Source organism: Gymnodraco acuticeps, unplaced genomic scaffold, assembly GCF_902827175.1.
Source record: "Gymnodraco acuticeps unplaced genomic scaffold, fGymAcu1.1, whole genome shotgun sequence".
Lineage (NCBI taxonomy): Eukaryota > Metazoa > Chordata > Actinopteri > Perciformes > Bathydraconidae > Gymnodraco > Gymnodraco acuticeps.
The window spans coordinates 1816335-1844100 of NW_022990701.1; the positions used below are offsets into that span (position 1 = coordinate 1816335).

The 27766-nt window shown below is 38.7% G+C and overlaps 3 protein-coding genes and 1 non-coding gene across 8 annotated transcripts in view; 2 read left to right on the forward strand and 2 right to left on the reverse strand.

Moving 5' to 3' along the window:
• lrba (LPS responsive beige-like anchor protein) overlaps positions 1–4182 on the reverse strand; it is a 189284-nt gene extending 185102 nt beyond the window's left edge. For all 5 annotated transcript variants that reach the window (XM_034231378.1, XM_034231381.1, XM_034231380.1 and 2 more), the window contains exon 1: positions 3324–4182. In XM_034231378.1, the coding sequence (XP_034087269.1) occupies positions 3324–3500 (177 nt within the window). In that variant the 5' untranslated portion in view covers positions 3501–4182. The remainder of the gene's footprint in view (positions 1–3323) is intronic.
• A 3743-nt stretch (positions 4183–7925) lies between these two features.
• On the forward strand, positions 7926–11209 carry rps3a (ribosomal protein S3A). Its single transcript, XM_034231416.1, has 6 exons — positions 7926–8062; positions 8718–8821; positions 9060–9247; positions 10131–10339; positions 10576–10685; positions 11039–11209. Exons 1-6 carry the CDS (start codon positions 8001–8003, stop codon positions 11164–11166), a joined length of 801 nt encoding a protein of 266 aa, XP_034087307.1. The 5' UTR covers positions 7926–8000; the 3' UTR covers positions 11167–11209.
• LOC117556255 lies at positions 10750–10818 on the forward strand. The gene has a single exon (XR_004570516.1). It is a non-coding gene; the product is annotated as a small nucleolar RNA SNORD73 (small nucleolar RNA).
• Positions 11210–11660: 451 nt separating the features above from the next.
• Positions 11661–27442, reverse strand: sh3d19 (SH3 domain containing 19). Its single transcript, XM_034231415.1, is given in 22 exon segments — positions 11661–11932; positions 12038–12132; positions 12717–12903; positions 13064–13113; positions 13520–13749; positions 13960–14018; positions 14148–14278; positions 14900–14972; positions 15080–15223; positions 15335–15403; positions 15488–15701; positions 15967–16007; positions 16547–16656; positions 16876–16986; positions 17478–17870; positions 17873–18466; positions 18942–19116; positions 19382–19508; positions 19740–19779; positions 20075–20115; positions 21713–21752; positions 27193–27442. Coding segments are annotated over 22 exon segments (3087 nt in total). The 5' UTR covers positions 27245–27442; the 3' UTR covers positions 11661–11821.
• Positions 27443–27766: the final 324 nt, after the last annotated feature.

Consider the following 27766-nt stretch of genomic DNA (forward strand, 5'->3'; position numbering starts at 1 on the left):
ACTTTGCAGCTCCTTGCAGCTTTTAGCATAATCGTTTGGTAACCAGACCAAGAAGACAAAACAAAGCCACTTCCTGTTCAAATGCAGGATGCTTCTTACAGCAAAAGGATGGCACACAAAGAGTGTATATGCTAACTGTGTGAAAAGATGAAGTAAAGCATTTGACCCGGGAAAATAGTCAAACATTTACCAAGTACAAGAGATGCACATTTCTCAAGAGTTGGCAAACTAAACTAGGGCTAAACAAAAGTGACCATTGGACCTGTTTGAATATGACAGACAGAAATAGATCCCCTATATACTTCCTCTGGCTTGCTAGGTGCTAAACCTCTGAGCTGTGCTAAAGCATAGTGTGTAATCAGCTGGTGTGATCTCCTCGTGGCCTACGAGCTGCTGCCGAGAGCTTTATCTGAACCAGTATGGTTTTGATGGCATCACAAACTAAACAATGAGGTGATAGAAAACTGCAGAGAGTTGTGAAGTAGGGCAGTGATTCCCAGCGGAATTGAGAGTAACCCTTTCATATTATCATTAGTCCTTAGATAGTAACAGCGTAGAATATATTGCTGTATTTTGAAGTGTGAATAACACTGTGCTTGGTTTTAATGCATGAACAAACAATATGAAATGAAAAAAGTGTACTGCCTCCAGCGCACTAGCTCTGCTTAAAAAAAAAACTATAATATTGTCAACCATGACAAGTACGACCCAGCAAGCCACGACAAGGCAAACAGCATCTCTCAGTAGCAGAATATGAGTTTTTAACTACAGTTATGTGCAGCTGTGTGTTTAGGATACACATATATTACAATGTTCTCATTTAAAAACATTAGGAATGGTTTAAATATTAAACTGCTAGTTATTACAAAGGGGGCATACAATGGTGTGAATCCTCTTTTTCTAAACTCCCCTCTGGATTTCAAATGAAACATACATACAGTACTGCATAGTGAGGTATAGCTCCTTTGATAGATAGGAGGTGAAAACAAAGCAAGCACAACGAAGTGCTTAAAGGGTGGAGATATAGCTCCAGCCCATGTGTCACGAGGAATCACAAATACTGTTTTAGGTCACACTAGAATTGTTAAAATAATCCTCCTGGGGAGACGGTGTTGGATTCAGCCAGATGCAGTGGAGGACTTGAGCATGGCGAAGGCTGCAAATGAGATTGTGCTAAAGAGGACACTCTCTGGCCTCTCCGGTAAATCTAATTATCGTTCAATTGAAGGAGCAGAGGATGTGGAGGGTATGAGAGGAAGAGTGTGGAGGGTGATGAGCGTAATTAAATGCATGATGTGATCTCTCAAAGCCTAAAATGACACTGACCATACTGAACATGGCTTCCCAGGGACAGCTGATATTTCTGTCAATATGCCTGGCTGTCCTTCTAGCTCAAGACGAGTCAGAACAACTTCAGAGTGTCAAACAGCCATTTATCTTTAGACTGTGCACCTGAAAACAATACCTCCTTGTGATACGTCTCGTATTTTCTGCCTCGTAAATCTAAAGGTTTTTCTGACTCTCACTAAAAATGACAGAAGGAAAGAGTTTGTGAAAAAGAATGCAATTTAATATAAGCTCTTAAGAAAATACAAATGATGAATGTTTCACTTTAGAAACAACACTTGAAGTAACACAGGCTACTCAATCTGCATCTAAAGCTGAATTCCCTGGCCTATAGTATATTGTAAAAGTACTACAAGCCTATAGTATATTGTAAAAGTACTACAAGCCTATAGTATATTGTAAAAGTACTACAAGCCTATAGTATATTGTAAAAGTACTACAAGCCTATAGTATATTGTAAAAGTACTACAAGCCTATAGTATATTGTAAAAGTACTACAAGCCTATAGTATATTGTAAAAGTAGCAACCTCTTGTTCATAAGTTGACAACAAAAACATGTGAATGCTGAAACTTGTTTGCCTTAAAATCTGGTACAGACATACGACGTTCGCACTGTCATCTATCTGTTCATCAACATTTGCATATACATGAGAAAAAAAATTACCATTAGTAAAAGCCACAATTTTTGCAAACACTTACATTGTGTTAAATATCTAGCATGTGATTATTATTATTTTACACTGCATATCTTTGATATTCAACTTCTCATGATTTCAAAGACACCAAATACTTGATTGTGCTATGTTAGTTTCTGAGATAAAGCCCTTTTCTAATCATACTACATGTAGTCTTTCAGGTAAGGGCACAAGACAGGAGGAATGGAATATAAAGAAAGGCGTTATAAATATATATCTGTTAACATCTAAAGCTCAACTTGAAAACATAAGCAGTAGCTATTGCTAAAAAAATGTATTGCTGCTCTTCAGTTGCACAGGAACCGCAGTGGTTGACTTGAAGGTTAGATTATGTAATAGCTTTGTGTTTAGTAGTGAAACAGCCACACGAGGAGAAGTGTCCTTACTACAGTTCACTGTGGGGGTTGGTATTAGGGCAAACTTTGTACCACAGACATGGAGGATGAGCCTCCCTTTTCTAAAAAAAAGGACTCCATTGTGTTGCCACAGTGACGGAGCAGTTTGGCTGGTTACACCTCCACCTCTCTTCTTCTCTCGTTTCCTCCCAGCTAACAGCCAGAATAATTTGAGCATGCTCTCTCCTTCACGCTGAACTTCCTTGTTACTGGTAGTTTCATTCATTCTCGTGCAGGTGCTACGAAGCCATTTCATAACTCAGGCAGCCAACGGGCTATTAGTGCAGCAGACAGACAAAGCTGGATAAGGACTTTAGGGTGTCCAACAACAGGTAGTAGACAGATAAAGCACACACACTCTGCATGACCTCAATGTGTCACAAAAAACACCAGCTGATTTGCTTCAACAGCTCTTCTGCCAGGTTAAATCTCCTGACAAAGCATCATGTCTTCTTCAACTAAACACTGAGGAAAAAGTGTACCGTTATGTGTAGATAGCCAGTTAGAAGATCATTCAAAACTGAATACAATTATAATAGATATAAAAAAGACGAATAATAAGAAATATGACAAATGAGAACTTTGACATAATATGTAAGCCTGGTTTTTGCACTGAAATTGTCACAATACAAAACCATGTAGATCAAGATATTTAGTGAATGAATAATATACGTTTCATATCAAAGTAATTATAACGCATGTTGCTCAACATACAGTAAGACTTTGGCTCCTAAAGTATTTATTAGTGTTGCAAGATCATCAACGCCTTGTTATGCAGATGAGGATGATGTCAGACTTTTCAAAGATGTGTCTGTCAGTACTACTACTAAAGGGTGACAGCGTGTTATCTCAAGGCCTATCCTAAAGCTCTCATAATCAGCTTACCAGGTTGAACACCGTCTCCACGATATCCCGGTTGGAAACTTCCCCAACTTCCACCAGGCCCGCGAGCACGCCGAATTTCATCTTTATTCCCCGGATAGGCACTCCGGGGTTGAGCGCCATGGCTCCTGGAGTCCCGTCCTGAGCATCCGCAGAGCCCGCTGTCTCCTCGCTAGCCATTGCTAAGGAAGGACGGGGCAGGTGGTGTTCACAGGTAAGGCACCTGTTCACCTCCAAACGGTGACAGAGCAGAGAAGGAGGAAGAGAAAGAGGACTCTAACTCCCCTTCAGCTGAGTTGTTGACAGTCTACAGGCACACAAAGCAAACCTCCCCATTCAAAATAGTTGCAGCGAAAGTAGGCACAAAAAAGCCGTTGTTAGCTGTTGACACTGCGGGATATGTCACCGCTTCACTCCACACTACTCCTCTTCTTCCCTGGTCCGTAACTTGATCCCACAAGGATAGATTAATGTTGTCAAAAGCCGTAAGGAAGTCTGCAGGTAACAAGAGGGGGGCAGGTGAAGCAGGGCTCGTCCTTAACCTGTTTTCCCCCCTTGTAGTCGGTCAAACAAGGATACGGTCACTTTAATACCTCCGTGCAGCAGTGGAAGTTGCTATTGAAACTGAGTCCAGACACTTGACAGGTAGCGCGTTTGGCAGAGGCTAAACACTCCCAAACTGGAAAAGGGGGGTGAGTCTGTCAGCAGCTCTGGTGGAAGTCGACAAAACACAGCTCGATCCTTCCCGGTTTAACTCCTCAGACTTGCTTAAATGTCAACGTTAACCCAGCTGCGCCGCATTCTCTTCCTGATTTACCCCAGTAGCTTCAGCTCGTCACCGCCATGACAGTGTAGCTCTTGAGTGAGCGGCGCATGCGCAGTACGGAGCTGAGTGTGTTCAGCTCATTGGCAGGTGTGCGGCTCAGGTGGCTTTACAGCACGACACGCTGGGACTCAGCTAAAATCTACACAGCTTCCAGATCTATTCTGTTTCAGCGACTCATATTTCATCATCCTGACCGGGATACAGAGGCAGTGGTGGAAAGAAACTCAATGCATTTACTCAATGTTCGACATACTTGAGTTTGACGTTCTGCTGCTTTGTACTCCACCTCATTCATACTTCTGTACCTACTACCTACCCGAGTAACATTTTTAATATTACATTTTTGAATTATATTTGTTACTGAGTACTTCTTTCTCCACTGATATTAACATTTAATGCCGATTTATTTATACTCCACTACATTTCAGATATAACATGTTTTACTGACCTACATTTTTCTCAGTGCTAGTTACTTTACATACTAAGAGTTAACATAATAATATCAATGGTTCAGTTACTCTGATCAATTGTTTTACACTTGTTTTATTTGTATAAGATAAATAGCTTCAATAATGTACTTGTGAAAATGATTAGTCATAGAAAAAAAGCATCTTACCCTAAGGGCAACGCATATCAAAAAAGGTACCTGTATTTTATTGCTTTAATATTCAGTAGCAGTCCTGCAATAAGGAACATAGCTTCTCATTGCACCTCTTGAGAAAACAGCGTGGTACGTTTTACCTATTACAAAACCTGGAGGCATCTGAAGAATGGCCGAAGAATAAAAACATATTTTCTGTATTTCATGTTTGTTTTTTTACCTATTGTCTATTGTAGATGTTTCTATTTTGTATTTGTCTCTTAACTTTTGAACTTCTTTTATTGTTATGCATCAACACAAATTCCTTTTATTTGCAAATCTAGGTTGCAATACAACTGTTAATGATTCTGAAAATAATCCTTAACCCATATAGTATTTATAAGACAATTCAGCAACTGTAGATAAGGATCAAACCTAAGAACATAACAGAGGAAAATAAATATCGTAAATAATAAATCCAAACATTACTGTACTATACTTTGAGCCCCTCAGCGAGTAACTTGTATCTCAAGATGGTCTATTTTGTTGAACAAGCACATAACACAGCCTTTTGCTTTGGAATAAAATAACAAACAGAACTTGGGGGATTGAAAAGCATTTAGAAGTTGTTTCGGCACAACAGCACATTGACAGGTGTCTCTTGAGGCAGTGAAAACCAAACATTAAAGCTTAGTGACAGGTGTGCTTTGCTTGCCATTTCAAATCATCACCAACAATGCATGCCACGTCAGATGTTTAAACAGCTGAAGACATGAGCAGTCACTGTATTATCCATACATTTTTGCATGAAGGAAATCCAATTAAAACACCATTTGTAAAGAAATTATCTGTAGTAAACAACTCCCTATATTGTGATGTGTTTGCCTTCTCCTTTCTCTGCTCATGCAGGTTACCTCATATTTTCTCTGCATCATGGATGAGCAACTATGAGTGTTGTTGCCATAGAGGCAGCTGGCATCACTGTTACCACTGACCTCCTCCCAGTAAAGTGTATCTGAGTCCCCAGGGACCTCGGGAGTCATGGAAGCCAACAGCAGCACCCGAGAGTCACAGGCCTTGTCTATGATGCACAGTAATGACCCGAAATAAGCAGACTTGTTCATTGCAGCCCAAAGGTAGACCTTCTTAAATAAAGCTTTGAAAGGCTTGTTCTGACCTTTGAATTGAACACTGACCATGTCCTATTATTTATCTGGGCTCTACAGCAATAATTTGACTCAAAGCCTGAGACATTCGGTGGTATATCAAAGTCTTACTGTAGTCATTTGCAGTCTTCCTGCCATTCTGTTTTAAAGTACGATGTGAACAGACGATGATATTTTCTGTTATTTTTTGTCAAAGACTGCAATTAAAGCACTGAGCACTAAGAGTTTTCTTTTGTCAGAGTAAATATTGCATTCAACACACTGAACACAGAGAACAGTACATTAATGAGGATTAGAGATTATTCCAAGACATCAGTTTAATATCGATGCTCGTTAAAACAAAACACCAGAACTTTATGATAAAATAAAAACTGTTAATGGGCGATAAAACAAGAGGACACACACAATTTGAGAAATGTTTTTGTTGCAGCAGCATAAAACAAAACAAGGCATTGCACATAATAACAAATTAAAAGAATAGAAATAAACAATTCTAAAATATAAATATCTCGAAATACAAATAGAAATAAACTATTATTTTTATTTAAATGACATTTGAAAACAAATATTGTATGCACAGACGTACTGCATTTATCCGACTATTGTTACTCTAAAGAATAAACACACACTATTCATGTTGTGAGTGTGCATGATTTTACTTTTTTACTTTGAATATATTTTACCAACAGACACATTCTTCCCTTTGTTACAATAACAGTTTGGGTGTATAACAAGCTGCACCCGCTTGACAAATGTACACACCTAGAGACTGGTTCAGCCTGTTCAGAGATCAGGATTGTGCCTTTTTATATTTTCATTTAAAGGGGACTTATTATACAAAATCCACTTTTTCATGTCTATAAATAAACATGTAAAGAGATTCTGAAAGTTTCAGGGAAAAAGACCCGCTCTCTTTTTGTCCTGATCCATTTATATAAAAACCTGTACATGTTAGACGCTTTTATCCAAAGCGACTTACATACTCAATACTGTGGGCAATCCCCACAGGAGCAATTTGGGGTTAAGTGTCTTGCCTAGGGACACAACGACATGCTGACTGCAGTGGGTTTGAATCTGTGACCCCCTGATACCACCACCAAGGCTCTATCCACTGCGCCACATGCCTCACACCTGAAACTCCTCCTAGAGCACCATTGTGTTCTTTTTAACCAAACATATCTCAGAGGGGCGTGGGGAGTAGCTCCTTATTTTCATCTAAAGTAACAGGGCTGAAACAGGGGATTATGGGACGCTGCAATGATCTGTTTGGTATTTCAACACTTCAGAGACATGTTTTGTATATATCTGAGACCTACAATATATTGATGAAAAACAGTATAATAGGAGACCTTTAAAACAGTTAAACCCAATATACAATATTAGATGTGTGAAGGCAAATGAAGGGTGTAACAATGTAATATGTATAGGTTGAAGATAATAATATTGACAATAATTGTGATATTTAATCACTTTTTGTTTTATTTTTTAAAATATTTTACAAACTTGAAGTACGCCTATGCGTCATAGAATTTCAGAAACTAAGAGACACGTTTTTTTTCTGGTCCTATATTAATCGATTCTTCAAAAACTGTTTAATAATATTATTTATCTGATATCCATGCATTTAAAAGTATATGAATAAACTGAATACAACTATACATTTCACAATGATATCTTCAGTTGCTATAACATTTAAAATAGCCACATGTATTTGCGTTCATGGACACCAACAAGTAAGTTATTTCCCCTTTACTTTATGAGGTTGATTCATTTTTGATAATTGTATGGTTATTTTATTGTTTTTATTGTTAAGTTAGGTTCAGCTTAATCTTTACCAATTATATAGTTTATAAACCCTTTTTATATCTTTCATATACATGTTCATCCAATTTGTTATTGTGAAGATTGCCTTTCTATTTAACTACACTTGTGAATTAAAAAAAAAACAATTACTTAATAAGGCCCCCGTTAATATCATTTGACCAGCAGAGGGCGCCAACAAAAACTACAAGTACTCGCGAGAGAAAACAAATCTCACGACCGGATTCGAGCTCTTTAAGTCTCGCGTTGTTACCGTCGTTCCTCCTCTTTCACTCCCTGTAGCCAACATGGCAGTCGGCAAGAATAAGAGACTGACCAAAGGAGGCAAAAAAGGTGCCAAAAAGAAGATGTAAGTAGCCCATTCTCACATCTTTACACTAAACATGCTTTGTACATTCACTGTAGTTAATTTGGTGAAAAAAATCTGAAGGATGAAGTAGATATTAGATGGATGTCACCGAGCCACTGTGCTAGTCTCGTCGTCACCGGCCTCTGTGGCTGGATAAGTTGAAACATGCTCTCTCCCTTGTAGTCGTCGCTTTGCTGTTCTGTTATAATTCAGTTGATTAAGTCAGACTTGTGTATTTCTTATGCGGGGCTAATTACATCTCACAGAGCTCTGTCAGTTTAGCCGTATAGCTGAGGTTTGTAGTGATATTTGCTAAAGGCTACTCCATGTTAGCATGGAATTAGCCGACCAATATTAGCTTACCTATCACCATGGCAGCTACACGCCAAATATTAAACGTTATTTCATTCGGATAATAATACTGCAGGAATTAACCGAGTGTCTTCGCGATATCACAACAACGTTAAGGGTATTGCCAACACTGGTGACCAAATTAAATGTAAGTAAATCCTCCACGGTGCTTACGAGAATAGTGTCCTTTGCCGTGCGTGCTTAGCCGCTAAGCTAACAGTGAGTGTGGCCTGAGCACTATTTCGTTTGTGACTTGTTAGTGGAAAATGGTTTGCTCTAAATACTTGTTTCTTCTCTCCTGCAGTGTTGACCCTTTCTCCAAGAAGGACTGGTATGATGTCAAGGCTCCTGCCATGTTCAACATCCGCAATCTTGGCAAGACCTTGGTCTCCAGGACTCAGGGAACCAGTAAGTCTATGTGCATTAACATGCTGCTGCCTCATACATTGCTGTCCCAGGCAATCTAAATAATTTACCAAATTGGGATCAATAAAATATCTATCTATATTTGGTTGCAGGATGCATGACACCAGTAATAATACATGCAAGATTTGTATAGACTTTAAATCATGTTTTAGGTATTTCTATTTTATTTCACTCCTACATATTCTCTTTTTTTAATTCTGTGTTTTTTGCCACCCCCCAGGAATCGCCTCAGATGGTCTTAAGGGACGTGTGTTCGAGGTGAGTCTCGCTGATCTTCAGAACGACGAGGTGGCCTTCCGCAAGTTCAAACTCATCACTGAGGATGTCCAGGGCAAGAACTGCCTCACCAACTTCCACGGCATGGACCTCACCCGTGACAAGATGTGCTCCATGGTCAAGAAATGGCAGGTAATGATCATGGGTTTTTATGAGAAGTACGGCATGGGCTTCGGAAAATGAATACCAAATGCATTTTTATTTCACCTATATTCCTCCTCGAATGCTTGAGATTCAATAACTGGCCCCGTTAAAGGTTAATCGTTTTATTTATGGTTTATTGTCAGGTCTTTATCATTTTAATAAAACGGACAAGGATACCTGCACCATGTGCTGATGTATGGATAATGGCTGAGGATGGACTCAAGGAGCTCACAATAAAATCAATACATCATTTTGGTTGCTCCTGAAAATGAGGAATGTATTTTCACATGCATTTTTCTTTATAACAATTTAAGATTTAGTGAACAAGAGGTAGCTAAAGTGTCACATGTAGACGAGGAATTCATATTTTGAGGAAAGCTGGGACATGTGTGCCATGCATTTGGTTATGACACAAGAACCAATACTTTGATACCAAGTCAATGCAAATATTTAAAGGACTACAGCAGGACCATTGGCGCTTGAGACTAAATGGTCTGGTTTGCGACAGAAATGTCAGATTACAATTGACCGGCTCTATTCAATAAAACTATTTGGAAAAAACTAAATGTAAACTACATTTTAAAATGAATATATTTTCACTCTTTTAAAATGAATATCAAATAGGTAATTTTAGCTTCTTGCTACCAAAACAGTATCCAAACTGTGGTAGTGTTTGAATTAGTTGGGATTAGAAGTTTATTTTGTAACCATGGTATCTGATAGGTATTCAGACTTGTGAACTTCTACTAGTATAAAATACTACTTCATTTCTGGTATTGTGACAATCGCAAATTGAAATGTGATAGCTGGAGACTGTTGGGGTAAACATGTTCCCTTTGAAGTGTACCAAGGATTGAATTTGTTTTTCCAGACCATGATCGAAGCTCACGTGGACGTGAAGACCACCGACGGTTACCTTCTGCGTCTGTTCTGCGTGGGTTTCACAAAGAAGCGCACCAACCAGATCAGAAAGACCTCCTACGCCCAGTCCCAGCAAGTCCGTCAGATCCGCAAGAAGATGATGGAGATCATGACCCGTGAGGTCCAGACCAACGACCTGAAGGAAGTCGTCAACAAAATGTAAGTCATGTGCAGTTTCTACATAGAGAAAGTCTTGATTTTAGCTGATAAGATTTATAGCTGTTCTCATATTGTCAAGAAAGTGTCATCTGTAATGGTATGTTTTTATTTTTACAAGATGTTTATGTATTTTGACAAGTTTCCTTGTGTTTTCTAAGACGAGCCATTTTATAGACTTAAGTCAAAATGTTTTGTTAGTTAATATTAAATATGTTGTGTATTTTGTTGTGTTGCAGGATCCCTGACAGCGTTGGTAAGGACATTGAGAAGGCTTGCCAGTCCATCTACCCCCTCCATGACGTCTACGTCCGCAAGGTCAAGATGCTCAAGAAGCCCAAGTTTGAGTGTAAGTTACACACAGCTTTAGCACTGGTTGTGCCTCTGGGTTTTCATTTTCCTCCACCTGTGTGAATGATGATGAAAAACTGTTTCGGTCCCAGATGATCTCCTGATTATACCCATTGAGATCACCTAATGTTCCCATACAAGGAAACCATGCCGTTTTCATTGATTGTATGCAAGAATGGACTTTGTTTGCATTGGTTGGACTGGTTTCCAGGTTATGGGGGTTCATTTAAAATCTTGAATGGGTTTGAGGCGTGAAACATCCTTCCAGCATCATTGCCGTTTCACTTCAAACATCCAGTTACATATACTGTTATCTTGTCTATTTTTATTAAAACGTTTTTTCTGTTGCAGTGGGCAAACTGATGGAACTCCACGGTGAGGGCGGTGCTAGTGGCGCTGTTAAGACCTCCGCTGACGACACAGGCGCCAAGGTGGACAGGGCCGATGGCTACGAGCCCCCTATCCAGGAGACAGTCTAAAACACCCTGACAGATTTAATAAAAAATGTAAATGACCAACATACTGTTGCTCTGTCTTGTGTTTTTGTTAATATTGTCAGAAAAAGGCGTTTTATAAAAATGTAATCCAATAGCCCTGCAAAAATGTAGTGTGACTTGGCATCTAGAATACCCCAAATTATGTTGTTCCTCCATCGGACGAAATATCCAGTGATTTGAGAACACATTAATGGAGCCTCAACCTAAAAGTCCTTGCTTGGCAACATGTATACTTAATGCAACCAAAGGGGTTATAAAAGTAACGTTGTGCACAGCCTGGCCTCTGAAATGACATTCGAAATCTTGTTTATGAAAAATAGTTTTCCCTTGAAGTGATCTGACCCTTTGAACATGATTCCATCCAATAACGTTCATACCACATGTTACACTTATTGTACGTGTAGTAACAACCCAGCAGTAAGAAAGACACCACTAGATAGTGCTAAAACAGTTGAATCCAAAAATCATCAGTCGGGTTAACTTGGTATATTTATTTATAACATGATAAAATTATTTAGTTAACACTTAATTTTAAGCCTAGGCAAGAGATTAAATACGGCATTTCAGTTGGACAGTTCAGACTTCAGCAGCTGGGAACATCAGTGTTCAGATCTCATTACAGTGTCTCCACATGGCACTATCCCAGAACTTGCAAATAGTTTTTAGGGGCCAGGGCCCGTTTTCCTCTCAAGTCACCCAGGAACCATTCGTCATCAACAGACTCCAGACCAGTTATAATATCCCCAGCCTGAGGAAGAAAAATAAGTGAGAGGTTATTCAAATTGTAAGCTTTGTACAGATATTTTTAACTGTTCTATTTATGTTAAAGTGCAAGTAAACAAAATCACTGTACCTGCAGAGAGAGTTCCTCATCACAGTCTGATGTGAAGTTAAAGAGAGCTCTGGCTCTACTAGCCCCACTCTGCTGGTTATTAGACGACTGTGGGCCTGTTGAAGAAAGCATATTATACATTAAATAATAATTGTATTTGTACCAGTTAGAGCAGAACTAGTTAGTAGATAAGGCTATTGACATAAAATCTGCAAATATTTTGACAACTGATGTATTGTTTAAGACTTTAGTACTTCAAGTACAATATTCAGTTCTAGCTGGGGAGTATGTGTTGCTTTGCTCCTTTCCCTATTAAATACTAAACTTAAGAATCTAGTCAGACCCAACACGTATAAAATCCTTGGAGGCACATTTTTGGGCCAAAATATTAATCTTGAAGTAATTTGGAGGGTAGATAATTAAAACAATAATTATTTGTTGAAGCTATACCAATACTATTGTTGTTTGTCAATGTGAAATGCTACAATACACCTTTATTTTTATAAAGATAAAATAAAAGTGGGTTTAATGATTTGAATGAATGTGTGACAAAATAGTTTACCATTTGTAATTATCATTGCTTTTTTTGTATTAACACCTAGATGCTTAGTTTAATATGAGCAACCAATAATAACTACTTGAGATAATAATGAATTTAAGTAAGTCATTTTGTCAAACCGATCCTGTGAGAGCCTCTTACCTGAGCTGCTCTCAACAAAAGCCCTGGGGAACATTCCCTCTCTGCCGTTGATCCGACCGCAGCTCCACTCAGCGTCAACGTGCGAACTGATCAGGATGCTGTCGCCCAGCTGAAACGACAGTTCTCCCTCTGTCTTCCCGTCAAAGTCGTACAGAGCCACGACCCACTCCTCACCAGGCTGAGACACCTGCAGAGGGAGCAGGACAAGAGAAGAGATTATATATGTCTATAAGAGATCTCAATATTTAACTGGGACGAACATTAATCTCAGATTCTTGGTTTTGCACTGGGTTTCAAAAACCAACATCATCCTCTTTGATGTTTCCGTTTATATAAATATGTGTTACCTGAGCAGGTTTGGCAACGTCAAGGTGCTTACTCGGAGAAGCAGCCATGCCTGTTGAAGAACATGGCGTATAGGTTACTAATAGTAAAACAAATATACCATTCAATCAGGGAACGCCATTTTAAAACAGAAGAAATCTGTGTGCACACTTTGAGATAGTTAACGGCCTGGTTTCAGCCCTTTATGCATGAGTGGGTCGAGACCTTTGGTAAACAGCTATTTAATGAAATAGAAACAAGCACAAATTCCTGACATGCCACAAGCTAACATAAAGCAAAAATAATGGATTAAGGCTCTTCATTGATAAAAATAGCTCATTTTATTTAAGGATGAAGAGGATAACAAGCTGGTGAAGTGTAGAAATTCCCATTTCACGACTCACAAGTGTGTTGTATTATTTAAACTTACTGCTGGTAGTCAAATCAGAACACAGTGAAAATAATTAATTGATTCTCACCAGGCAGTGCTATCCTGATAGACTGTCTCTTCTGCTGACTCGGGGGTGGAGGCAGATCTTCAACGACCTCTACAAAGTTCAGAGGGAAGACACCAGTCGTGATGCCAATCTGTCCCCGAGCCCAGTCCTCTCCAAGGTACGCCTTCAGCTGGATCACATCCCCCTCAGAGAACGACAGCTCTTGGCCACTCTCCCCCTCAAAGTCGAACCTCGCCACACATCTTGGACCACTTTAAAGTAGGCAACATTTCATATGTCAGGTTAGTTAATCAGGGTAATTTGTGCAAACCATTTATAAGGTATGTCCCAACAATTCAGGTCAGATTTTCCACTGCCATGATTTTTAAAGTTCCTTGAGTGTCCCACAAAAAACAACAACGATTAAAGCTTTATATTGTCCTTAATTATCGAACATTAGAACGGTTATGTTTAGACAGTACCTGACTGTTGCAGATGGTTGCCGTGCTTTCCGTTCTGGTTGGGGTTTTGGTGAATTTGACTATTTTGAGAAATGGTAATAACGTGTTTTAATTCAGGAAATCCTTTACTATTGTAAACATCTCTAAATTACAAGCCTTGTTGTTACCAAAGATGATAATAATTATGGATTTCAATGGTTACAACTTACCAGTATATTTACATAATTGGCTGGAAAGAAACCAGTAGATCCCCTACAAGTGCCTCTGTACCAATCATTGTCCACCATCTCCACGTTGGTCACAACATCTCCGGATCTCAGACCTAGCTCTCCTGGACCCTCTGTGTGTGCAGAAGAAACACCTGTTTATGGCCTCCGAACACAAAATCTGAACGGCTCAAATCTTCCTGGATAATTTTCAGTTAGCTTGTATCTATATTCATAAATACACATTCATAGTAGTTTATAATTAAAGTTTGACGTTTTGAAAAATACTTTTTTATATATTCTATAAATGCATTATGAATCTGGAGTTAGAATTGCTGTTAGCCTAGCCTAGCATGATGTGTAGTAGGGAGAAACAGCACACCTGGCTCTCTCAATTGCAATAAATATCATAAATCTTTATTTTAGGTTTCTGCTCATGAATTAACTACAAAAAATTAAGTAAATGTTAATTATGAGCTTTGGAAGTGTTATCAGACAGCCCTTTCCTTTTGCTTTTAGTCTTCTGCTAATCATTAAGCTAATGGACTCTTGGCACTAGCATAAAGAAGGTGCTTTCAGGCTTTTGCTCCATAAATAGACAACACATTGACATGGGGGATATCAATCTTTTGATTTCACTTTTGGCAACAAAGCCCAGAAGTGTATTTTACAAAAATATTAAACTGTTTGCAATATGTTGTATAGTGTTATTGTCCTATGTTAGCATGTAGCAGCTACAATAAAAGATGTGTCACCTGGAGTGAAGTCATGTTTGGCCTGCACTTTAAGCTCATAACCAGCTCCACCTGGACCAGCTGGACTGGCAGCCTATAGCAAGACAGCAAAGAGAGGTACAGGTCAATGTATCAGAGTCACTGAGCAAGACAGTCTCAAGTATTAGACATGCATTTACTCATAAATGAATAACAAGGTACCTGTGGTTGGGATGTGTGTGAGACAGAGGAAAGAGGAGTTATGACCTTCATGCAAGACTTGTGCACTCTGCCTTTAGTTCCTCCAACTTGGCACTCAAACATATTGTGATCAATCTCCTCCAGCAGCAGAAGCACTTCATGTTTCTATTGAAAAGGACAACAAAGGTATTCAATGTTACTGAATTAACCAGGAACAAGCCACTTTAGGTTAATTTGCACAAACCAATGTGCAAAACAGTAAAAGTATTTAGATACCTGAAATGAGAGTTCTCCTGTATTACTCCCATTGAAGTCAGTATCAGCAACACCATGAGGAAGTTCAAGCTGTTGAACGAAATCAAAAGGTAAACATGTGCTCATCAAGTGGTAATTTAAACTTGATGATTTGTGCAGTGGGAGTTCTCTCACTGTGTATTTGTTGTATAGACGGTGGCCTGGGTTGGGCCTTGGAGGTAATACAGGTCCCTTCCTCTGGGGCGTCTGGGCCTGGGGTTTAGGTGAAGCCTCCAATGATGCTGAATGGGATCGACCTGTGGCCTGAAGGCTGGGAGGGGGAGGTCTCCCTGGGCCTAATTTGGCTGGAGGTGGGCGAGTTGGGAGGGTTTTGCTTGAAGTCAGCCTCCTGGAGAGCACCGTTAGTACAACACAATCGTCAAGTTTTTTTGTTTTAGTTTAAAATGAATTGTTATTAAGTTATATATTTTTTTCACAAAGCTGCCTTAACAAGAATAATTAAATAAAAAGAAAAACATATAAAAAAAAGTTTAATGAATAAACAAGAAAAAAAAGTTGTAGGCTACATTTATTTTTAATTATATATTTTTTTATAATAAAGCAGTCGATTATTTGAGTTTTACTGTTATGTTACATGTTCTCCATTTACTCACCGAGGTGGTAGTGATGGATCTGGCCCAACATGTAAAGACCCCTGCAGAAGAATTCAATTGTGCATTTTAATCGCCACTAATGGCGCGTTTCCACTGCAGCGGGGTAGCCCCGTTTAAGCGTCCCTAAATCACAGCCTTCAGCACTGGAAACCATAGAAACCAGGCTACAACACATAGCATTCAACCACAGCTAGCTTCGGCTCAACAGCAGGAAATGTGTCCATGCTGCAATAGTTTCTTTTGTTTGTTTGTTTCTTTTGTTTGTAATGAAGCAGCTAAACTGCACAGCTGATAGACAAGACAAACCGGATTGAGGGACACTTCAAGGAATCAAAATGTGCCACGTCTTAGATTATGATAGATATATACAAATAGTACAACACCTTTTAATATGACTATGACAAGGATACAGAACAAGAAATCATACGTTTTGTGGAAACCTTTAACTCTTTAAGGTGTTTATGATGCACAAACATGTATAGATGTATTTCTATTTAACATATTACCTTATTATCTTAAATGATGCTTCTTTTCAGTGACCATGAATGCTAATCGAGCTTAAGTGGGATGCCATTCTTACCTGGCGTAGTAGGGGGGGCTGGCTTTGTCTGTGGTTCACTGAGGTGTTTAGAGAGCCTACGGGCTTCTGAGCAGGAAGAGGAGGAGGACTGTCCTGAAAGTTATCCGACACTGAAGAGAAGAGATCTGACTTTACCAAAATATATTGAAAACGTGTGCTCCAAGTGTTATTGAAATACAAACATAAGTAGCGATGGAAAATATCAACTATAAATCATTGTGTTTTGATTTCATGAAATACTGCTAATACCAAAATGCAAATGTCATTTAATAAGCCATCTTATTTTGACAGTTATTATGTTTGCTGTACTGCACATAAGAGGGTCTCACATGAACCCGTTTTGCTGGGGACCCTGATGGTGGTTGGTCTCCGTGTGACACTTGGTTTGGCAAAAGAGCCTCCATTGCTGTCCACAGTACTTTGAGGCTTGACTGGGCGATCTGAACAAAGAGACACCTGAGTATACATATTTTTTATACCACTCACTGACCAAAATGTAGATGCTCAGGAGCAATAGAATTAAAGAAATTGTTTGAAATTAGGTAAGATTATCTCATCCAATTAGTCTATCAAAGGGAAGAAAATAAGCATTTCCAAAATTGTTGGATGTTCCCAACATTTGCTTGTTATATACATTTCTAATTTCTTGAGAGTGGTGGTTTTTTAACACTCAGAAAGGCCAGGTAATGGTTTAATCAAATAAAACATATTTTTTACACATTTGAACTTACACAAGATCTTCTGTGTGTAAGCGTCTGTATTTTCTTAGTCAGTTATTTGCAATGACCACTGTGTTTAGATTTAGGCTATTGTTGTGATAAAACACATGATTAAATCAACAAATCAATAGATACATGTCTAATAAAAGTATTCAATGGATATACATTTGTCTAACATAATATACATCTTATGATAATAAAATGCTACTCACTTGTTGGGGTGTCAATATACACGTTCTCTGTGACCAGGTCGGCAGAGTTGTGGTTGTTGATGTTAAGATTGGGTTTCAGAGGCTCCTTAAAAGGCTTTACTGGAGGAGTCGGGGGAACTTTTGGAGAGTCCTCTTCAAAGAAGCTGTTGGCTCTGGTCAACACAGACGGACGTGAACTTTTCAAGGCGGACTTGCTGAGTAAAGTCTCTAGTTCCTCTTTTAAAGCTAGATCTGCTGGTTTCTTAGGGGGCTGAGGTCTGGGGGATGGTGTTGGGATTTGGGGGATAGTTGATAGGTTTTGATAGTCATTGACTAGTGGCTCACTGTGGCTCAACTGAGGTTTGAGAGTCACAGAAGGTTTAGCAGCAACTGGAGGTTTGGTGCTCGCCCTCCGGGTAGAGGTGATAATTTGGCTGGTTCATTTCCCTCCTCTGAAGGGGTCTCAAAGGCCTGGATCCTGGCACGGATATTGCGTTGACTGTGGTTGTTGTTCATCTCGCTACCAGCATCCTCACCTTGTATCTCCTCGTCTGATTGGTTATCAATGTCACAGCTCTCCTCACACTCCGCAAAGACCTCCAATAACTCCTTTAGATACTTATTAGAAGAGACCACTTCTGCATCAGAGTAAATGTTGTCACAATGTTCACTGATCTTGACCAAAGTCTGAACTTTGACCTCCTGATTTCTGGGTTTTGTACGAGGAAGTGGAACGGGGCGTTTTGTGAGTTCTGAGTCTGAATGTGAAGCAGTTCCAGCATTGGCAGAGAGATGTGTTGTAGGATTATCCCAGTGAACAGTGACTGATCTGCTGCAGGTGTGAGCCTCGTTTGGCTGCTTTACATCTGACTCACTTTGGTCCTCAGTGATTGTTGATACTGCAGTATTGATTCCAGTCTTCTCATCGGCGGGTGTAACACTTTCAGGGAGTGATTCTCTGCCCACTGGTTTCGGTAGTGATGGCCTTGGTGGCTTTTGTGGCTTTTTACCTGGAAGGAAATGTAATAGTTATTAAAAAATCATAAATATATAAAAAAGTTTTTCATTTGATGACAAAGAAAAATGTTTCATTTAGGGATGGATGATATTTCATTTTTCCCAACTATATTTACCTAATGCTGATATACGCACGTTATTTTGTTGTCTAATTGCAGTTTAGTGGAAAATTCAATTCCCAATTAAACATATAATCATGCTTGTTATTTTGATGGCCCACTGGCAGATATTTCAGTTTAGGTTGCATATAACACATGCAATATCTAATGTAACATATTGGACTGTTACATCAGAGGAAATGTTAATTTCTGGCCGATGTTGATATTTGATTTTTAAGACTTTATCTGCAACAAAATTATGTTCAAAAGACTATGAAAGAATTTCATGTGGAATATAAATAAACTGAAACCAATAGATTGGTAGTCATTTAGCTTTTCCATCATCATCGATGTTTCTCCTACACCTCACCTGTGGATCTTTTCCCTGCTGACTTTGCAGCAGCACTGGAGGTCTCTTTCCTCACAGGTTCAGTCTGCGTGGCACTTGAGGAGGTGCAGGTGGTCCGGCGGGGGGCTGCAGTGGGCTTGAAAATGTGCTCCTCCTGCGTCTTCTCTTGAATCACCTGGTCATAGGACGGTGGGGGCTGAGTCATGAAAAAGAGAGATGTTCACACACTCACTTGAATTATCTTCCACTATGGCATATTTGAGTATGCTACCTGATGAGTGCAATAGGATGATTTAGTTGCAATATATTATAATGTACTCTACACACAATTATGACATTTTATCAAGGTTTTTAAGATTGTAAATGTCTCATTCTCCTACTTTTGGCCAATACATTTTCTGGGAAGAAGAACTTTGAAACTCTGACTTAAGCTCTGCTAAGAACTACTGCACAAGGCCTACCTGGGGGGCCGCCTGCAGGCCGGGGGACCAGCCGGACTGAGGAGGACGAGGGAAGAGTCCAGATGTTCCTGAGAACCAGTCGTTACTGGCCAGAGGTTCTGCTGAGACGATGGTGATCTCTGGGCGCCTGAAATACAAACCAAACAAAATTAACCAAAATACACAACTCTAAATGCATCCCAGAGATGAATAATTTATCATTGAACTGGATAGATTTCTTTGACCAGCAAACTATGTGCAATGTTCTTGTAACGCAACATGCATATGCAACATAATTGAGAAGCAACATGTCTGCACCATAGTGAAACTTCATCAGCGATTATAAAGTTCTCAATTCTGGACTTTTTGTTTGAAATACCTTCTTTCTCTGGTGGGATCACTCTGAGAGGTGGTTCTTGCTGGGAGGGAAGGAGGAAGAAAGATCATATACATGATTTGTTATAGCTTTCCCTGCTTTTTTCAACACATATGTAACATCTAAAATTAAAAATATTTTACAAAAAACTTCAGAGACATTAAGGGTTCACTTGCATTTGTCAAACATGTGAACAACTGAATTTTGTGATCACTTCTCTGAGGGAAAACAATACCAACTTTCTTATTTAAATCATGGTATCATTTAAAAAAAGTGTGGTCAAGCAATTTAGTAAGGTTATCTCAAAATGTCAGTGAAGGGCAGTTTGTCTAACTTACTTCGTTTGATAGCAGCTCGTATAGAAGACAGAGGCCCTTGGCTGAAAGAGAGTAGAACAGGAAGCACATTTATCATTAAGGTGTGGGGCCACACAAACGAGAGCAGTATCATACCTTTGTGGTGACTAATTTGATGAAAGGAAATCTTTTCACGTTCCCCTGAGCTGACTTTATACTGTTGTTGAAAAAATAAGTAAAATATTTCAATTCTATTTTTCTAACTAGCAAATCAATTCTAAAAAGTCGACATATTCATCACAGGATACAGTTAGGCACACTACATAGTGCCATTTAGTTTTCAGTCTGGGACCGATAAATGCCAACTGAGAAACATACAGTTAAAGTGACACGTGAATAGATGCAGATGGAATGAAGAGAAAGAAATAGGGCAGTTAAAAAGTTAATGTTAATAGAAATTGAAAGTGTTAAAATGTTAAAGGTGTAAACAAATGAACAATATACAGTAGAGATTATAGCTTAATCTATGCAGAAGGAGCTCAAAGCCTTCAAATAAAACTCTAAATCAGGTAAATTATTGCTCACTCTTTTATCTATTCATATATTCATTTATGTCACAAAAGAAGAACATTGGTCAAAATGCTGCTCATGTGCTCAGTGGAAATCCACTTACCTTAAAAAACATGGTGCCCAGTAAAGGATACCACTTCCAGGTAAACACTACTCTACACGAGACCTCTCCACACAGCCAATGATGTTTGTCACAGTTTCATATCCTCAGGCTGTTAAGCCCTCAATGAGTAAAGAGTATTTTCTAATCCTGAAATGGCATCGCTTCACACCAGCTACTTTGTAATATAGGGATCCCATGTCTTTGAGCTTTTAAAGTGAAGAGATGAAACTGTTGTGATACTCCGAGCTGACAGTCTCTTTACCAAAGCTGAATTCTCTTGACAGTGGAGGCAGGCGCATCATTACCGCACAGTGCTCATTAAGGACCACTGCAGGAAACTGATGTCAACTATCTGGGGGAAAACATACAATGCTCACCCTCAGCTCTATAACACATGGTTCATTTAATAAAATAGCAAAACTGTCAACAACAGGATCTTAAATGACTAATCTCGAATAATTACATTGAAGTAAATGTCTGTTAAATCACAAGATATCACCAGATAAGATTTGACAATGCTAAAGGAGCCCTTGCCTTTGCATTGTTATGAACGGGGTGACTAAGGCGATATTCATCACAAATCAAAAGCAATGATCTCTGGGAAGCAAGTTCCAAAATCATCCTTTCAATTAATGCTTGTCACTGCTATACATAACAATAAGGTGATATTTAGGTATATTACTTTGATGTGATCATAAACTATGCTTTTTAATTATTTGTCATTAGGCCTCAAGAGCCAGTGAGGAGGGTTTACTATCATACATGTCTGTAATAACGTAACCTAAATAAAAAAAGGCAGCACAAAGTGTTTGTCCCAACGGTGACCCCCTGTGAGTCAGTGAGGATAGATTAGTGTTTTGTTTAGTCCATTCACAACCTCCCCAGCATCAGCAGATCTGACTGTTGAAGAGACAGTGCTCTGTTTCCGTCAACAGATCTATACTGATTGGTGAAACTAGTGGATCCACAACTCAAAATAAACACCAAGGCTGAGAAATATGACATACCTTGAATGTAAATGATCTGGTTTGGTTCTTTCAGGATGATCTGAAGAAGAAAACAGAAAGGATTTTAAAGTGATGTGTAGCAAGAAAAAGTAAGAAAGAAAATGTTATCTTTCATAAGCAACATAGTTTCAGTCATTGTAACATCTAAATACTACTTGCCTGCTACCATTTACAGTCTGGAGCTTATTAACTAGAAATTCAAGAAGCATAACTTCACCAGTAGGATCAGCAATTACATCTAGATGAACCAGTTATTCTAAAGCATCGGTGCCCAAACCTTTCCCCTAGAGGACCAACACTGAAACTCAGTGCAGGGCAACCGGCCAAGACCAAACACTTCTTAGGCCTATATTTTATTCAATTGTTTAGTCTCAATTTATTTAATTAAAATACCTTTTGTCCAGATGTCACTGTCTCCCTGCTTTTTTTCTTGACTCATTTGTGTCAAACCGACTTCCTGTGCAAAGTGTCTCTCTGCCTGCCGAGCTCAGATTATGAAAAGTTATTAATAATTGAGGATCCTACGTAGTTCAAATGCAAAAATAAAGCAGAAATATTGACTTAAAGTGCAATTTAATTGAAAATGTTTGTTAGAAACATCTGGCGGGCCAAGTTGAACAGACCCGTACTTTAGGCAACCCTGGTCTAAAGTTACACATTTAAATTGAACAAGAAATTAAGAGCATGTTGTCATGATTAGCATTACTATACATTCCCTTATGTTTACATTTCCTCCATTTACATTAAATATCTTCTATCACACTTAATACAGTAGAATAATCCATATTCTTACCAGATAGTACACAACAACAAACAGGTGTACACAACTATTGAACATTGAGCATAACTTCACAAAACTGCATTCTGCATAAACAGGATACTGTGTTGTGTCAATGTGACTATAACAATAATGCCGGCATGAGGGCAGCTGAAATTATAGACATTATATGGAAAGTCAGTATTGAAAAGAGATATTTATACAGATTTTCAGAATGTTAAACCGGGCTAAAGTGAAACTAGCTTTCCCGCGTGCTGCGGCAGAAACACACAACACACTTAGTTATATTATTTCCTGTATCTTTATGGCCGTTACCTATCATTCATGTCTAACTCAAACACCCAGTGGTAAAGAAGCAAACCCAGTCCATTGGTTAACAGCTATACAGTAGGATAAGAACAAATATCAGTGCAAACAATGTTATCTCAAGGCTTTGTTTGTCATTGTATTTTTGTGTAAACAAAAAAAGAAGGCAGTGGTTGAAGTCTGCATTGTTGTTAATGCCTTGAGTCTGAAACCATGACCTCGTTGGCAGACAAATGCACCTGTCACACCTGTCAGTTGTTATCTGTGAGTGCCACATTGCTACTGCCTCAAGTTACACTTTAACAACATGTGAGAACAGTTTCTGTACTGTCTCTTAATGACAAAATGTGTTTTAGCAACTGGCAGGCAAAGGATTAAGCTCCGTTCCTACCACTTCCCCACCATTTCCCTATAAATATGCAGTCTATTTACATGAAACAACAGTCTAGGTAACTTTACTGTCACGTATGCATGTGATCTGCTGCTGTCCTCTCTTGTGATACTAAGTAGTGTTCCTACCTGTGAGGAATTACAGGTATAAATACAAAATCTTCAGCATCCAAGAAATAAATCCACCAGGATCCTCGTCTAATCGTGACGAACAGGTTGACTGCAGCCGTCACACACCCACCGACAGCAGAGAGGAGAAGGAGGTTCCTGTGATATCTCAGCTCTGTGTTCACCTGGCCAATCTCCTCAACTGGAATGTGGTCATTCAGGAAGTGCAGCCTGTGCCACACAACAAAGCACCGTCACTGTCAACTGCAACTGGTTTACCTCCACTAACGTCGCAAAGTCACAGCCTGGAAAATCATTTGAATAAAACCGAAACTTATTTAGTTTACAAATTGAAAAATATTTTTATTTAAGTGCACCTGCCTCCTGGAACAAATTACAGCACCACTACCAATCAATTGACTCATATTCTTGGGCATTCAAGAAACTTGTAATTGTTTTAACATAACTGTATTTTATTCAACATTCTATTCATACTAATTTACCTTTTTTATGTTTTCCTTTTGTTAGAAAACGAATTATTTTATAATGGTTTAACATTTTTTCTTTTAGTTTTTTCTCAGTTTTAGAATTGTGTTAATATGATCTCTCAAGTTCAAATAAAGGTTGAATAAATAGTTACAACAATACTTAGGAACTGCACAATTAAGATACTGAAGTTAATAAAGTAGAAAACCGGGTAAAAAGAAAAGTCTAAATACATGACCCATAACAAAAACTACAAAGTAGGAGGAAACAAAATAATGATAACAGAAAAAGATTTAGTCCAGATTTTATCTTGTGGGAAAAATTGTTTTCTGCACCTCATTTAATGACACTACATCATGTAGTTGCCGAGATATTTTGATCAGAATGAAAGTACTTGAAACCAACAAACCATACCACTGACGGCCCATCAAACGAACCCCCCTGACCCCCTGTGTAAACGGTGCACCTGTTAAATTGTCTTATATAAATAGCTATTTACTTTTTGCCTATAATTTACCATCTAAGCTCTTATTCATCCATAAAACATTCATCTGAGAGCAATACATTTAAGAAAGAAAACCTGTCAGATTACTTGACCAATCCCCTGAACAACTTATAAAGTTTTTGGTTTAATTTCTAAACATCATACATCCCTTGGTATGTGTGTGCAAGTGACACATGAAAGGACAGCACACACACACACACACACACACACACACACACACACACACACACACACACACACACACACACACACACACACACACACACACACACACACACACACACACACACACACCACACACACACACACACACACACACACACACACACACACACACACACACACACACACACACACACACACACACACACACACACACACACACAGGAGAAAGCTGCTGAGGTCAGCAGGACTGGATTCCCCTCACTCACAGCCACTCTCTCTGAACACATGCGGACATTACTCTGCACAGCAGCAGCAGTCAGAGCAGCTGGGGAGGCTGCTCCAACAAAGGGAGTGGAAGGAAAAACAATCTGAGTCTGAGGGTCTTCAAAGTTCATACCCTAGCAAGGAAGATATAGACCAATAAGGCAATTTCTTTGCCTTTATTGGACTTTATCTGTAATGGCTTTTTCCAACATGCATGGGCAAGTTTGCTGATTCAACCAGACTAACAGGGTTGTTATTGAAAGATGATTAATCATTGGTGGAATGTAACTGATCATCTTTACTTAAGTGCTGTGCTTAAATACAGTTTTGAAATACTTTTTTGTGTTATGCTACTTCATTCTACTTCACTACATCTCACAGGGAACGGTTCTACTTTACTCCACTAGTTATTATCCACTTACGTTGTAGACATACAAACATGATATTCTTATATATGATGGAGTACTATAATATACATTGTATACTCAGTATTTAAAAGTGGCTACACATCGACTAACTACCTTTAAATGCTTGTATATTCATTTGTTAGAGGTAAAATAGAATGATACAGTATTCTGTAATAAGATAACATTTTGAAAGGAGACATTCTGCTAGATGCGCATGTTTACTTTTGATACTATAAGTTCATGTTGCTGATAATACTTCTGTACCTTTACTTACTTAAGTAACATTATGAATTCAGTGTTTTGATTTGTAATCAAGTATTTTTAGACAAAGTTATTAGTACTTTAACTTAAGTATACTTCTTTCACCATTGTCATGACTAGAAAAACAAGATGGTGTCATGAGTGACTTCAGCCAGAGAAGATTAAATGGTGCCAATACAGACAGGTGATTCACAGTGGAAACTACCAGAAATGGTGTCTGACTAAATAATGAAGGCCACAGGTGTCGAAACATATCGTATTAAATAATTGTTCTGAAAGAACGGAAAACTACATCAAGTACAGACAAGAACAGATTGTTCATGATGCAGCAGCCTGACATTCCCATCCAGACAGCTGGTGGGGGTCAGGGTGTGGCTGGGTGGGGTGAGTCTGAGATCAAACACTGGCTGCAGATATCTGGGCAGGACCGGGCAACGGGTGGTTGGAAAAATAAGTATTCACACACTAGTGGAGGAGATAATGGGTGCATTTCTGACTTAGACCTAAGACACTTTCAGTACTTGAATGTGATGCAGCTGAATGAAAATTAAAGCCTGTTAGTTCAATAAATCACAGGCTGAATACTGACTCAACCAATCTGTAAAAACTATGAGGAACAAAAGGGAAATTTCCTCTAAGTGACACATATTGCTATGAGGTACATGTATGCAGGCCAAAGGGAGGAAAGGTGAATGATGTTACTGTAATATGGAGACATACAGGTTTTCAGTTCTGTTGCTAGGGCCAATTACTCCAAACACTTGCAGACACACATAATTATTTTATTGACAAATCCATCAGTGGTTGATTTAATGACACTTTTACTTCATGGAGATTACAGGGATAATGTGACACAAGATAATTAAATGTACCATTATGTCATGGCAAGTTGTCTTAAATGTTACAAAACACATACATGTTTAGTCTAGGAGACCACCAGAACTTGACAACCAGCCTTACTGCTTTATACATAACATGTTTGTGTCTCATAGCAACTGAAAGACTACCAGATGCATCAGAATGCAGCTATTAACGTACTAGTATTGATATTTAAAGTTGAAGATATTTTAAAGCATGTTGATGATCAATACTGAATATTCACCCAGTGTGTATCATTCCATAATAAACACATTTTTAAAAGGTACATATGCCTATTTGTCTACAATCCATGACAGTACATGAATGGAGAAGTTAAAGGGTATGCCTGAGTTTTTGTTTCTAGCACTTCATCTACAAGTGAAGCAGACTTGTCTTTATCCAGTAGGTCTTTATGCTATGTATTCAAATCAATGTTTGTTTTGCTTGTTTTTTATTGTTCCAGACCTCAATTGGTTTCGATTCATTTCTATGAAACAATCAAATCAAATCAGACTCTTGATATTACATTACCACACAACAATAACGTGACTTTGACAAAAAAATAAATGCAAACTTGAGTTTCTATATGGTTGGTTACAAACTAAGTTTCAAGAGTGTTCTAATTGATTTTAATTGATAAATAAAAAACGTGGATGCCATGGGATGGTAGGAAATAACACCTACGTTTGTTAAATTAGATGACATGTGAAGTAAAAAGGTGATTAATTTCGGATAGCGAGAAAAAACACTGGCATGTTCTTTAAAAAAAACATTAAACTCGGTTTAGAAAAAATCACAAAACGTATTGAATGTGTAACTTCGCTTAAAAGTCTAAATCACATGTTCGACAACACATTATGATCTGACAACATGTTTTAATAACAAAGTCACCGTTAGATGATTCAGGAAACAGATTTGATGTCAGCCTGTTAACATTCCCAAACAAACATACCTGTTGCCTGGCTCCGGACGTCGCCCTCTGCCTCACCCCGGACTTCAGCCATCGATAAAGGTCGGTATAAAACAAGAGCTACTTTCCAGGACTACTTTATTATAATGTGGCGGTGTTCGTCCCCACGGTCGGTGTATGTGTCAGTGTCCTGACCACTGGAGGTGTCGGTGTCCTGCCCACAGCAGCTCTCTGCCCGCAGTGGGTGGAGGTGGTGCCGCTCACCGCCAGGACCCCCACGCACACTCATGCGTGGGACTGTACAGTGAAAGTAGGATTAATTAACCCTCTAAAAAGGGAGGACATGGGACAATTTAACACCTCAAAAACAGGTTTATATTTGTTTTATTTTGTAATGTACGACCTTAGGATAATTGTCTAGCAGGGAGTTAATAGGCTATCTGATTTTTGTGTACATTTGTATAAAATGTGAAAACTAATAAATAAAGTCGATATCATTCTGTATAAGATTTATTTGGTTATTGTGTCTATCATTATGTATTATTGATATTTAAGTTTGACTTTATTTATTACAAACAACCCATTGAGATGGATTATCACAACATAAGAAAATCGG